At 46.6% G+C, this 12,849-nt stretch overlaps 1 protein-coding gene across 1 annotated transcript in view; it reads right to left on the bottom strand.

Annotated features, from left to right (window-relative positions):
• The window catches only part of ALDH5A1 (aldehyde dehydrogenase 5 family member A1), a 48,676-nt gene extending 37,907 nt beyond the window's left edge, over window positions 1–10,769 (bottom strand). The window contains exons 1-2 of the mRNA XM_049884876.1: window positions 10,366–10,769; window positions 1,551–1,634 (exon numbers count right to left, since the gene is read on the bottom strand). Of these exons, the coding sequence (XP_049740833.1) occupies window positions 1,551–1,634; window positions 10,366–10,719 (438 nt within the window). The 5' untranslated portion in view covers window positions 10,720–10,769. The remainder of the gene's footprint in view (window positions 1–1,550; window positions 1,635–10,365) is intronic.
• Between the last annotated feature and the right edge of the window lie 2,080 nt (window positions 10,770–12,849).

Genomic DNA, 12,849 nt, shown 5'->3' with positions numbered 1-12,849 from the left:
TATCTGATACCTGATAACTAGACAAGGAATTCACATTTTCTTTAGCTACAGAACACTGAGGGGAGGTGCACTAAAACAGGGGGCACAGCGGGCAACGCCCCCCTTTCACTGCCAATTGTGTGTTAAGGATCAGCACAAATCCAATTCCCAAAGTGTGGAAATGGATCCAGTCCTCACCTTCCAACTTCTCACTCCTTGTCACCAGCTGCTCACATGACACACCCTCTCCCAGCCCCAGCCATACAGAGCTGGGTCAGAGCTCTCAAGTTAGATGGACACAGTCTTTCAGCCCTAGCCACCCAGAGCTAGGTCAGAGCTCACACATGAAAAGGACATGTTCTTCCAGGCTGCCAAAAAGGCAGATACCACTGGGGTCCTAAAAGCTTGTGAGCGGCCTCCTAAGATGCATCAATTGGTCGCAGCCCACCCAGAGCAAAGGAGAATGTAGAACACCAAAGACACAAGGAAAGTATTAGCCCAAGAGACAAAAGGGCCACATAAACCAGACACTCCATCAGCCTGAGACCAGAACTAGATGGTGCCCGGCTACCATCAATGTCCACCCTGACAGGGAACACGATAGAGTCCCTGACGGAACAGGAGAAAAGTGTGGTGCAGAACTCAAATTCACGCAAAAAGACTTCATTTTCTGACTGAGGCTGGAGGAACCCCTGAAGCCCTGGCCCCCAGACACTATATTAACTCAGAACTAAAACCATTTCCCAAGCACACTCTTCAGACAGAGATTAGACTGGACTACATAACACATAAAATAATACTCATGAAGAGTGTGCTTCTTAGTTCAAGCAGATAAATGAGACCAAATGGGCGGTTCCTGTCCAGAGGCAGGATGAGAAGGCAGGAAGGAACAGGAACTGGTTGAATGGACACAAGAAACCGGGGTGGAAATGGGGAGTGTGCTGTCACATTATAGGGATTTCAACTACTGTCACATAACAATATGTGTATAAATGTTTGTATGAGAAATTAACTTGAGCTGTAAACTTTCACCTAAACCACAAAAAAAAAAAAAAGGTATGTCAGCCCCTACTGGCTCTCACTGCCCCTGTGGGCTCATTAATTCGCTGGAACACCTCAGAGAATCTCACAGAGTGTATACCAAACTTATGACCACAGATTTATTTAAACTAAAAAGGATACAAACAAAGAGACATATAGGGTAAGGTCTAGAACTTCCATGTCCCAAAGAGGGACACGCACCCCTTCCCCGTGCATGGTAACAACCAGGAAGCTCCATCTGAGCCTCAGGGTTCAGGGCTCTTATCAGCCTCATCACATGGCCATGACAGATTACGTCATGCCTCCTGAGGCTTCATTAGCATCAGGCCTCCAAGTGGTCCCTGGTGATGTGGTCAGCCCCCACTCATTAGCCTCAGGTCTTAGTATGGCTAGAGAGAACCGAGAACCAAGGCCAAACTGCTTTTGGCAAGGTGATTCCACATCTTACAGGAAGCAGAAGATTTCTCAAACTTGAGGCTAAGAATCCCTGAACAGCTTCTTAGGGTAGCAAACCAGGACTTAGCACTTACATTTTCAGCTGTGATTATCTTGGCAAGGTCATCCTTATTTTTTATCATTAAGTCATACCATTTCCGAAGTAATGAACTCCTTTCCTGAAAAGAAATGAAAAGGTGGAAAATAATGAAATGCCGAGTGTAAGACAGACGATTAAATAACCTTCAGTTTCCTAAAATATTAGTTGCATGGACTCATTCTGGGGCGAAATGTATTGGTACTTCTTTGATAAATGATAACAAAGATCCAATTGCAAGTTGGATCTATAGGCCTGTTAGTTGCAGTCGAGTTGGCCCTGACTCATGGCAACCGCATGTGTGTCAGAGTAGAACTGTACTCCACAGGGTTTTCAGTGGCTCAGTTTTTGAAAGCAGGTCAGCAGGCCTTTCTTCTGAGGTGCCTCTGGGTGGACTCGAACCACCCACCTTCTGGCTAGCAGCCAAACAGGTTATCTCTTTGCAGCACCCAGGGACTCCTATAGGCATGTAAATAAAAAACCAGGCCATAAATCACAAAAGCTATTATTATTTATGATAAATATGAATAACTTTAATCTTACCACAAAGATATAGTTTTCTATTTTAATGACTGCACGCCTCAATGCACAAACCTGGCTTATCCTTCTGACGTTCTAACCCATTCAGCAGGTCTAGCGATTTTATTTATTTTCGTATTCCACTGGTGAACAGAGATCCTGAGGATATATAAACACCACCAGCAGTCTTTCCCTGGCTTCTTTCCCTTCCCTATTTTGGACAGGCTAACAAGCTGTCTTGTTGCCTCTCAAAGGTGTTGTTGAGATTAAGGCCTCTAAACCTCAAGCCCCTGGAGAAGAGGTATCAGTATTTCTAAAACAATATAACTACAGTAATTACATTTTGTTTACCTCCTCTCTGTGCTATGCAGTTCAGAATCTGATGACTATAGTCCAGTGTGCTCCTGGTTATTCTGGGTGAAAGATGAAAGATTAAAACCTAGGGGCCCTTGCAGAAAGAAAGAAATCAAATATCTGCGTAAATGGGCTGCTAGGGATAAAGGATCTGTATTTGTTTCCTAGGCTGCTGTCACAAAGTACCACAAACCAGGTGTCTTTAAAGAAGAGAACTTACTGTCTCACAGTTCTGTATGTTAGAAGTCCAAATTCAGGGTGTCAGCAAGGCCATGCTCTTTCTGAAGGCCCTAGGGGAGGATCCTTGCCTCTCCCAGCTTCTGGTGGTCCCAGGCATTCCTTGGCTTATAGCAGCTTAACTCCAGTTTCAGCCTCTGCAATGACATGGCCGTTTCCCTTCTGTGTCTCTGTACGTCTCGTCTCTTCTTTTTATAAAAATACCACTCGTATTGGATTTAAAAAAACAGCTACCATTGAGTCAAATCTGATTCACGGTGACCCCATGTATGCAGAGTAGAACTGCGCCCCACAGGGTTTTCATAGCTGTGATCTTTCTGGAACAGATCACCAGGCCTTTCTTCCAAGGTGCCTCCAGGACCATTCCTATTGGATTAGGACCCAACCTAATCTAGAACAACCTCATCTTAACTAATTACATCTGCAAAGACCCTATTTCCCAACAACGTCATATTCATGGGTACAGGGGTTAGGACTTCAAAATATCTTTTGGAGAATGCAATTCAACCCTTACCAGCACCACAGTTAAACAGAGAGTGAGAAAAGGGCATGAAACAGCATCAGGGCTGTAAGGATAAAAAGTAGATTCTGCTTGCTGGTAGAAAACACAATGTCCAAGTTGTACATAGAAACCAGCAGAGGCAACAAATCAGGCCTGGTATGCAAGGCCCATGGGGCAGTGCGGATGGGAAAGGCTCAGATGTGGTTCCTGGGAGGCCTCACAGTGGACCGAGTCTCGTGGGGCTCAACCGTGGGGCTCAAACCTCAGATGCTCCGCTTGACCAGAAGTGATGGATGGTACTCAATAAAATACACGTAAAGCACCAAAAGGAGTCCCTGGGTGGTGCAAAAGGTTAACGTACTTGGCTGCTAACTGAAACGCTGCTGGTTCAAGTCTATCCAGTGGCACTTCAGAAGAAAGGCCTCCTGATCTACTTCCAAAAAATCAGCTATAGAAAAAAATCCTGTGCAGCACAGTTCTGACACACACGAGTAGCCATGAGTTAGAGTCCACTCAACGGCAACTGGTAAAGCACCAAGAACTGTGTCTAGCTGTGGGAGGCACAATAACGGCCCCCCAAAGATGACCGTATCCCAATCCCTGGAATCTCTGAATATTACCTTACATGGTAAAATGAACTTTGCGGATGTGATTAAGTTAAGGATCTTGAGTGGAGGGCATTGTCCTGGATTATCAGGGCGGGCCCAGTGTAATCACAAGGGTCCTTAGAAGAGAGAGGATGGAGCATCAGTCAGAGAAGGCAATGTGATGACAAAAGAAGAGGCTGGAGTGATGTGGCCATGAGCCAATACATGTGGGCAGCCTCTAGAATCTGGAATGGGCAAAGAGATGGAATACTCCCTAGAGCTTCCAGAAGGAACACAACCCTGCTGGTCCAGTTTAGACTCTGATCTCTAAGAATATCAGAGAATACATTTGTATTGTTTATAGCCACTAAGTCTGTGATAATCCGTAACAGCAGCAGCTACAGTAAACTTAATACTTTAGCTTAGAAGCAAACCAAAAAATCCACTGTCGGGAGTTGATTCCGACTCATAGTGACCCCACAGGGTGGTTTCTAAGGCTGTAAACCTCTACGGAAGCAGGCTGCCATATCCTTCTCCCGAGGAGCCACTGGTGGTTTCCATCCACTGACCTTTCAGTTAGCAGTCAATCGCTTTAACCACTGTACCACTGGGGCTCCTTTTAGCTTATAAAAAAGTGGTCATTAAATATCAGGTCCCTTCCACTCCCTAGGTGGCACAGATGGTTTGCTCTTGACTACTGACCTAAAGGTTAGCTATTCAAACCCCACCCAGCGGCACTGTGGAAGATAGGCCTGGTACTCCGCATCAGTAAAGATTTCAGCCAAGAAAACCCTAGGGAACACAGTTCCACTCTGATACACGTGGGGTTGCCATGAGTTCAATCGATGCAATGGCAACAGGTTAGTTTTTGGGTTTTTTTCTTTCCCACTCCCTGCTCTTTAGGAGTCTTCATGTAGGGAAACAGAGGTCACAAAACATATGAGAACTGAAAACGAAGATGTGAGGCAGTGCAGAAGCTATCAATGGAAAGTACAAGACAAGGCATATGGACCAGCACTGTGGGCTCAGAAACGGGAGAGTAACGGAAGGCTGTGTGGTCTGACAGGCCCCAGGGCAGGAACAGCACATGAGCCAGACCTTCAAGAACACCTGGGATGTAGATGGGCCTAGAGAAGGGAGCTGAAAGCAGACCCAGAAGAAAGACAGCAAGGACCAGAGGCTGAGAGAGGTGAAGTTCAGAAGCTGCCTCACCGACTGCATTTACTGCAACACTATGCTAGCTGCGATGTGGGTCCCTCTTCCTAAGGAAGGCTTTTGGGGAAGCCAACGTCATTGTATTCCTCAGTAAGATTTTCCAGGGTCCAAACACACCCCTCCTTTCAAGAAGGAAGAATAAAGGAATGTCAAACCAGGCCCGCTGAGAACACCTGAGCCCTTGTATGCAGAAGCTAACATCACATTGATGTTCACGAGACATCGACATTTGAATGGGTGGTGTGATCTGAACAGTGTGATGTTGCCAGCATCAATGAGAGGCCCCAACATCAGCCCTGACTTCTCCAAATAACTACTGAGCCCGAGACAGGACTGGAAGAGCACGCTGGATGCCCGCCATGTAACATTGGTACATGGTGGTCTTGATGTCTGTGAGACCCCAAAATGATGCCGGAGGGCCCAGCAATCAGTTCACGTCCACACTCGCTTCCTGTTTATCCCGTCACTCCCCTAGCTTCAAATGCACTTGCATACAACTTCCATATCTCCATCTTTAGCTGTGATGGACTAAATTATGGCCCCCCAAAATCTGTGTCCACTTGGCTAGGCCATGATTCCCAGTATTGTGCAACTGTCCACTATTTTGTCATCTGATGTGATTTTCCTATGTGTTGCAAATCCTACCTCTGTGCTGTTAATGAGGCAGGATTAGAGGCAGTTATGTTAATAAGGCAGGGCTCAATCTACAAGATTAGGTTGTACTTTGAGTCGATCTCTTTTGAGATATAAAAGAGAGAAGTGAGCAGAGAGACCTCATACCACTAAGAAAGTAGTGCCAGGAACACAGCATGTCCATCAGACCGGGGGTACCTGCGCTCAGAAGCTCCTTGACCAGGGGAAGATTAAGGGCAAAGACCTTCCCCCAGAGCCAACAGAGAGAGAAAGGCTTCCCTTGGAGCCGACACCCCCAATTCAGACTTTTAGCCTCCTTGACTGTGAGAGAATAAATTTCAGTTTGTTAAAGCCATTCACTTATGGTATTTCTGTTATAATAGCACAAGATATCTAAGACACTAGCCCAGGTCTTGCTCTCAAACTTATCTGTCTAACCGCCTACTCTACATCCTCACTGGGGCATCTGACAGACATCTTAGGCTTAACATCTCTAAAAGTAAACTCCCGTTTCTCACCCCAATGATGCCTCTCACTCGTCCCTTTCCCCAATCTTAGCTGCTGGTAACTCCATACTAGTTGTTTAAGGCCAAAAGCCCTGGAGTTATGACTCCCCTCTTCTTTTACATCCCACTATTATCTGTCAGTGCATCTAGTTGGCTCTACATTCAAACTATATCCCTTATAGGACCACTCTTCACTTCCTCCACTGCTATCGTCCTAGTTCAAGTCATCACTATCTTCCACCTAAATAACTGCAGTAACTGCCTAAAAGGTCTCTGTTTCCACCACTGTTGCCTGTAGTGGGTTGAATGGTGGACCCCCAAAAATATGTTCACGTCCTCATCTCTGGAATCTACGGATAGGACCTTCTTTGGAAAAAAAGTCTTCGTAGATGTAACTAAGTTAAGGATCTTAATATGAGATCACCCTGGATTTTCTGAGTGGGCCCTAAATCCAATGACAAGTGTCCTTAAAAGAGAACCACAGACAGAAGCCCAGGAAGCAACATGAGCACGGAGGCAGAGACTGGAGTGATTCAAACAAGAGACACTGAGGAACGCCCACAGCCACCTGAAGCTGGAAAAAGCCAAGAAGGAAATCTTCCCCAAAGCCTGTGGAGGGAGCGCTGAGGGAGTTCAGGCTTCTGGCCTCCACAACTGTGAGAGAATTAATTTCTGTTGTTCTAAGCCATCAAGTGTGTGTTAATTTATTACACAGGCTCTAGAAAATGAATACATTCCCCCTTCAGTCTATTCTCAACACTAAGGCCTGAGTATCCTTTGAAAATGCAATTCAGATCACGTCCTTCTCTGCTTAAAACCCTGAAATGGCCCACGTGATCCAGTCCCCTCCTTCCCTTATCTCTCTGACCCCCGTCCCACAACTCTTCCCCCTTGCTCAGCCCACTCGGGCTTTCTTGCTGTTCGTAAAACACAGCAGGCATGCTCCTAACTCAGTCCTTTTGCTCTAGCTGAATTCCCTTGCCTCCTTTGGTCTTTGTAGCTCATGTCTTCAATGAGGCCTACCAGGATGACATTATTTATATGTATCTTTTTTTTTATGTAAATTGTGAAATTCACATAAAATTAACATTTTTTTTAAATGAACAATTCAGTAACATTTAGTACATTCACCATATCGTGAAGCCCACCATCTCTATCTAGTTCTAAAACATTTTCATCACCCCAAAAAGAAGCCCCATGCCCGTTAAGCAGTTAACCTCTATTCCCAATTCACTGTTTCTATGAATTTACCTATTCTGGAAATTTCATACAAATGGAATCATAGAATATGTGGCTTCTTCTGCCTGGCTTCTTTCACTTAGCCTGTTTTCGAGGTTCATCCACATTGTAGCACTTTATTCCTTTTTATGACTGAATAATGTCCCATTGTGTCCACAATTTGTTTATCCATTCATCTGTTGATCTGTATGTGGGCTGTTTCCACTTTTTGGCTATTGTGAACAGTGCTGCTACAAACATTTGTGTACAAGTATTTATTGAAGTCCCTGTTTTAAATTCTTTTGGGTATATTCCTATGAGTAGAATTCCTGGGTCATATGGTAACTCTACGTTTCGTTTTTTGAGGACTCGCCAAACTGTTTTCCACAGTGGATGCACCATTTTGCATTCCCACCAGCAATGGATGAGGGATCCAATTTCTCCACATCCTCGCCAACACCTGTTGTTTTCTTTTTACTTGTTTTGTTATAGTCATCTTAGTGGACGTAAAGTGGTATCTCGTTGTAGTTTTGATTTGCTGTCTTAGTTATCTACTGTTGCTATAACAAATATAGCACAAGTAGATGGCTTTAACTAACACAAATTTATTTTCTCACAGTTTGGGAAGCTAGAAGTCCAAATTCAAGGTACCGGCTCTAGGGGAAGGCTTTCTCTCTCTGTGGGCTCTGGAGGAAGGTCCTTGTCTTTGAGATTCTGCTTCTAGGCAATCTTCACGTGGCTTGTTCTCTCTCTTGCCCATCTCTGCTCTGCTCCCTTGTTTAATTGCTTTTCTATCTCAAAAGAGATTGACTCAAGATATACCCTACACTAATCCTGCCTCATTAACGTAACAAAGACAACCCATTCCCAAATGGATTTATAACCACAGGCATAGACGTTAGGATTTACAACACCTATTTTTGGGGACACAGTTCCATCCATAACATTTGCATTTCCAAGACTAGGGATATTGAGCACCTCTTCATGTGCTTATTGCCCATTGGAATATCCTCTTTGGAAAACTGACTATTCAGTCCTCTGTTATACCGCATGTTGGTCTTGCCTCTGGCCCACAATGCCCTTTACCCAGCTCTACTTTTTTCTCTCGTAGCTTTGATCGCTTCTAACACACTTATTTACTTGTATTTTATGTGTATTGCTTAACCTCTGTTATGGATTGAATTGCGTCCCCCGCAAAATGTGTGTCAATTTGGCTAGGCCATGATTCCCAATACTATGTGGTTGTCCACCATTTTGTGATATGATTATCCTATTTGTTGTAAATCCTAGCCTCTACGATGTTAAAGAGACAGGGTTAGAGGCAGTTATGTTAATGAGACCACTTGATCTACAGGATTAGGTTGTATCTTGAGTCAATCTCAATAAAAGAATCAAGCGGAGAGGAGAAGGACCTCACAGCACCAACCAAGAAGCGCCCGGGAGCAGACTGTGTCCTTTGCAACCCGGGGTCTCTGCACTGAGAAGCTCCTAGACCAGAGGAAGATTGATGACAAGGACCTTCCCCCCACAGCCAACAGAGAAAGCCTTTCCCAGGAACTGTCACCGTGAATTTGGACTTTTAGCCTCTTAGACTGTGAGAGAATAAATTTCTGTTTGTTAAAGCCATCCACTTCTTTAGTGCTATTTCTATTATAGTAGCACTAGATGACTAAGATAACCTTCAACTACCCCCTCATATGAGGTCCACAAGAACAGGAATTTTTGTTTTGGTTTTATTAACTGATGTATCTATCCCAGCACCTCCAATACTGCATAGCATATAACAGACCCTCAGTAAATAATCTGATATTGGGCTCTCTGGTACTTGGACCACTTGCTGTATGTGTTCCCTCAGAGGGAGGACTCTGAAGCATAGGGGAAAATGATTTCACTGAGCTGGCTTAAAAATCTCTCAATTTCAAGATGTGCTATAATAAACGGAGGGAAAAAAACCTCTTAAGTTGTCTTCTTCTTACTTCCCATCTGACCCCTTCCACCTCAATTCTCCAGTGTTCTCGAAGCCAACAAACATCAGCATCTACGGGTGGCACAAATGGTTAAGTGCTAAGCCAGAGGCTGGCAGTTTGGACATACCCAGAGGTACCTTGGAAGAAAGGCCTGTGCCATCTGCTTCCAAGAGGTCAAAGCCTTGAAATTCCTATGGAGTACAGTCCTACTCTGCACACATGGGGTCGCCATGAGTACCAATGGACTCTATAGCAACTGGTTTGGTTTTTTGATTATCCAAAACCCAAACCAAACCCTTTGCCAGGGAGTCCATTCTGACTCATAGCGACCTACTGGACAGAGTAGAACTGCCTCATAGGGTTTCAAGGCTGTAAGCTTTTTGGAAGCAGACTGCCACATCTTTCTCCCGGGGAGCAGCTGGTGGACTAGAACCTCTGACCTTTCGGTTAGCTGTTCAGCAACAAACCACTGTGCCACCAGGGCTCCTTTTTCTGCTTATCCACTCATACTGAAAACCAGGGCTGTCATCCTGGGCCGGTGTCATCCTGGACTCCTCCTTTGCCCTCCAAAGCCAATCACAAAGCCTGACTGTTTCTATAGTTTTCGCCATCCCTAATTCCTCTACTTTAGCCCAGGGCATGACCAGCTGTTTTCTGGACCACCACAGCAGCTTCCCGCGTGCTCTCCTTGCAGCAGGGGAGGTATTTGAGAGCCACAGGTGCTCTCTCACCTTCCCTGACCGTCTTCCCTCACCAGAACACGATCGGGCCTCATGTATTGTTCATTGTAACACTCAGCTCACCTGCAATTACGTGCTCGTGTTCTGTCTCCCTTAAAGGACAGTATGCTTCATAAGGCTTGAGGACTGGGGCCGTGTCCCTAGCGCCTGGCACACTGCCTGGCACAAAGCCGACGCTCTAAATGTATTTGTTCGTCTCCTTTCTTGTTTCCGCGACCTTCCGCATTGTGTACCCGGGGAAATTGGGGAGAAGAAGTGGCGCGGCTAGTTTACGTTGGGGCAAAGCCCCTCTGTTCCCCGACCAGCCCTGCCCCTTGCAACCCGTGCACTCTCACCTTGGCCGAGACCCCCCTCCAGCTGCAGAAAGCCTCGTAGGCGGCGCGCACGGCGGCGCGGGCTTCGGGCGCCCCGCAGTCGGCCACTTCGCCCAGTGAAGCGCCGCTGGCCGGGTCGTGCACGGGGAAGGTGGCGGGGGCCTGAAGCCAGCGGCCGCCCACGAAGCCGTCGGTGCGCAGCACCGCCGCGGGGAGGCCCGCCGGGCCCCGGCCATAGCCGCGGAGCGGGGCCGGGCCCGGCCTGGGCTGCACAGAGAGCCCCAGACGGCCGGCGCGGGGACAGGGACCGCGGACGGAAGCCACCTGCGAAAGGCGCTGGGCCCCGCAGCTCTGCAGCCGAAAGCAGGTCGCCATGGCCTGCGCCTCGGCGACGGCGGCAGGAAGCAGGCAAGCGCACGCGCGCGCACGCGAGCTCAGGGGCCGCGGGGCCGCGGGGCGGCTGGAGAAAGGAGGCGGCGGCGGGGAGCGGAGGGGGAGGGGAGGACGCGCTCAAGGTTGCCCAGACTCGGAGCTGCGCCCCCTCCTGCGTGCTTCGTGCTGCACCGCCGCGCCAGGCTAGACCTTGCCCTGAGTATAGTGGGGCGACCTTTTCCCAGGAAGGGCTGGGACAGGGGCTGGGGAATGCTCGCCGCAAGATGCACCTTCGAACCCACGTCACCTGTTCCCCTCACGGGTGCTTATTTGTCTGTAACTGTTCCTTAGCCCCCAACCTCAGAGAAAGAAGATTATTTTTGGGTGGGAAGCCTGGCACCCAAATCCGGCAGCTCCCCGGCCAAAGGAATCTGTGGTCGGTCCATAGATAGGCTGGCTCTTGGCGCGACTGCCAAGGGCATGATCACCTTTCCCCATCGCTGCAGCTGCAAGAATTGAGGTGAAGGTTCTCCGCGTTCTGCTACCGGGAAGTTTTTCTGGATGTGCGTCTAGATATTCTCTCCAATAATTGGGAGCAGGGGTGCTGCTCACACCTAACAGCGGGTTTTAGAGACGAGCAGACTTGAATCCAAAGTCACAATCTGTTGCTGACAAGCTATGTGACCGTGCACATTACTTAACCTCAACCCCCTCATTTGTAAAATACTATGCCTACTCATAGGTTTGTTCTGAAATAACGAGGTAGTGTAAGTAATGCCTAATACAGTTGGTACATTAAATTCAGTATAATGTTCAAAGTCATACTATTTGTCCTGGATGAAGCCACCAATACCTTAAAAGTTAGGCTGCCAATTAGTAAATGAAACCATTTATCAAAGTCAATCAGTCAAGGCATAGGATTGGACATACTAATGTCACTTTGTTCAGTCTGTATGCTGAGCAAGTAATCTGAGAAGCTGGACTATATGAAGAAGAACACAGCATCAGGATTGGAGGAAGACTCATTAACAACCTGTGATATGAATGTGACACAACCTTGCTTGCTGAAAGCAAAGTGGACTTGAAGCACTTACTGATGAAGATCAAAGACCACAGCCTTCAGTATGGATTACACCTCAACATAAAGATAACAAAAATCCTCACAAGTGGACCAATAAGCAACATCATGATAAATGAAGAAAAGATTGAGGTTGTCAAGAATTTCATTTTACATGGATCCACAATCAACACCCATGGAAGCAGCAGTCAAGAAATCAGATGACACATTGCATCGGGCAAATCTGCTGCAAAAGACCTCTTTAAATTGTTCAAAAGCAAACATGTCGCTTTGAGGACTAAGGTGCTCCTGACCCAAGCCATGATATTTTCAATTGCCCCATATGCATATAAAAGGTGTACAATGCATAAGGAAAACCGAAGAAGAATTGATGCATTTGAACTATGGTGCTGGTGAAGAGTGTTGAATATACCATGGACTGGCAGAAGAAAGAACAAATCTGTCTGGGAAGAAGTACAGCCAGCATGCTCCTTAGAAGTGAGGATACTGAGATTTCATCTCACGTACTTTGAGCATGTTCTCATGCTTGGTAGAGGGTCAGCGAAAAAGAGAAAGACCGTCATCAAGATGGATTGACACAGTGACTGCAACAATGGGCTCAAACATAGCAACAATTGTGAGGGTGGTACAGGACCGGGCAGTGTTTCATTCTATTGTACATGGGGTTGCTATGAGTTGGAACTGACTCGACAGCACAACAACGTCACCTTTAAACATCATTCTTCATCTAGTCAAAAATTAAACTTGGCCTAAAACTCCAGCAAGGAAACTTAAAACTTAATGAAGATAAAGGTTAAGATAGTAGAGCTGTGCTCAGCGTTAAGGAGCGCTGGTGGTGCAGTGATTAAAGCACTTGGCTACTAACCAAAAGGTGGGCTGTTAGAACCCACCAGCAGCTCTGTGGGAGAATGATGTGGCAGCCTGCTTCCATGAAGATTACAGCCTTGGAAACCCTGTGGGGCAGTTCTACTCTGTCCTATAGGGTCTTTATGAGTCGGGATTGACTCCACAGCAACAAGTTTGGTTTGGTTTGGTAGTCTGAACATGAAGTCCCT

Source organism: Elephas maximus, chromosome 1 (genome assembly GCF_024166365.1).
Source record: "Elephas maximus indicus isolate mEleMax1 chromosome 1, mEleMax1 primary haplotype, whole genome shotgun sequence".
Lineage (NCBI taxonomy): Eukaryota > Metazoa > Chordata > Mammalia > Proboscidea > Elephantidae > Elephas > Elephas maximus.
The sequence above is the reverse complement of the archived record's forward strand: the minus strand, read 5'-3'. Positions and strand labels throughout refer to the sequence as shown.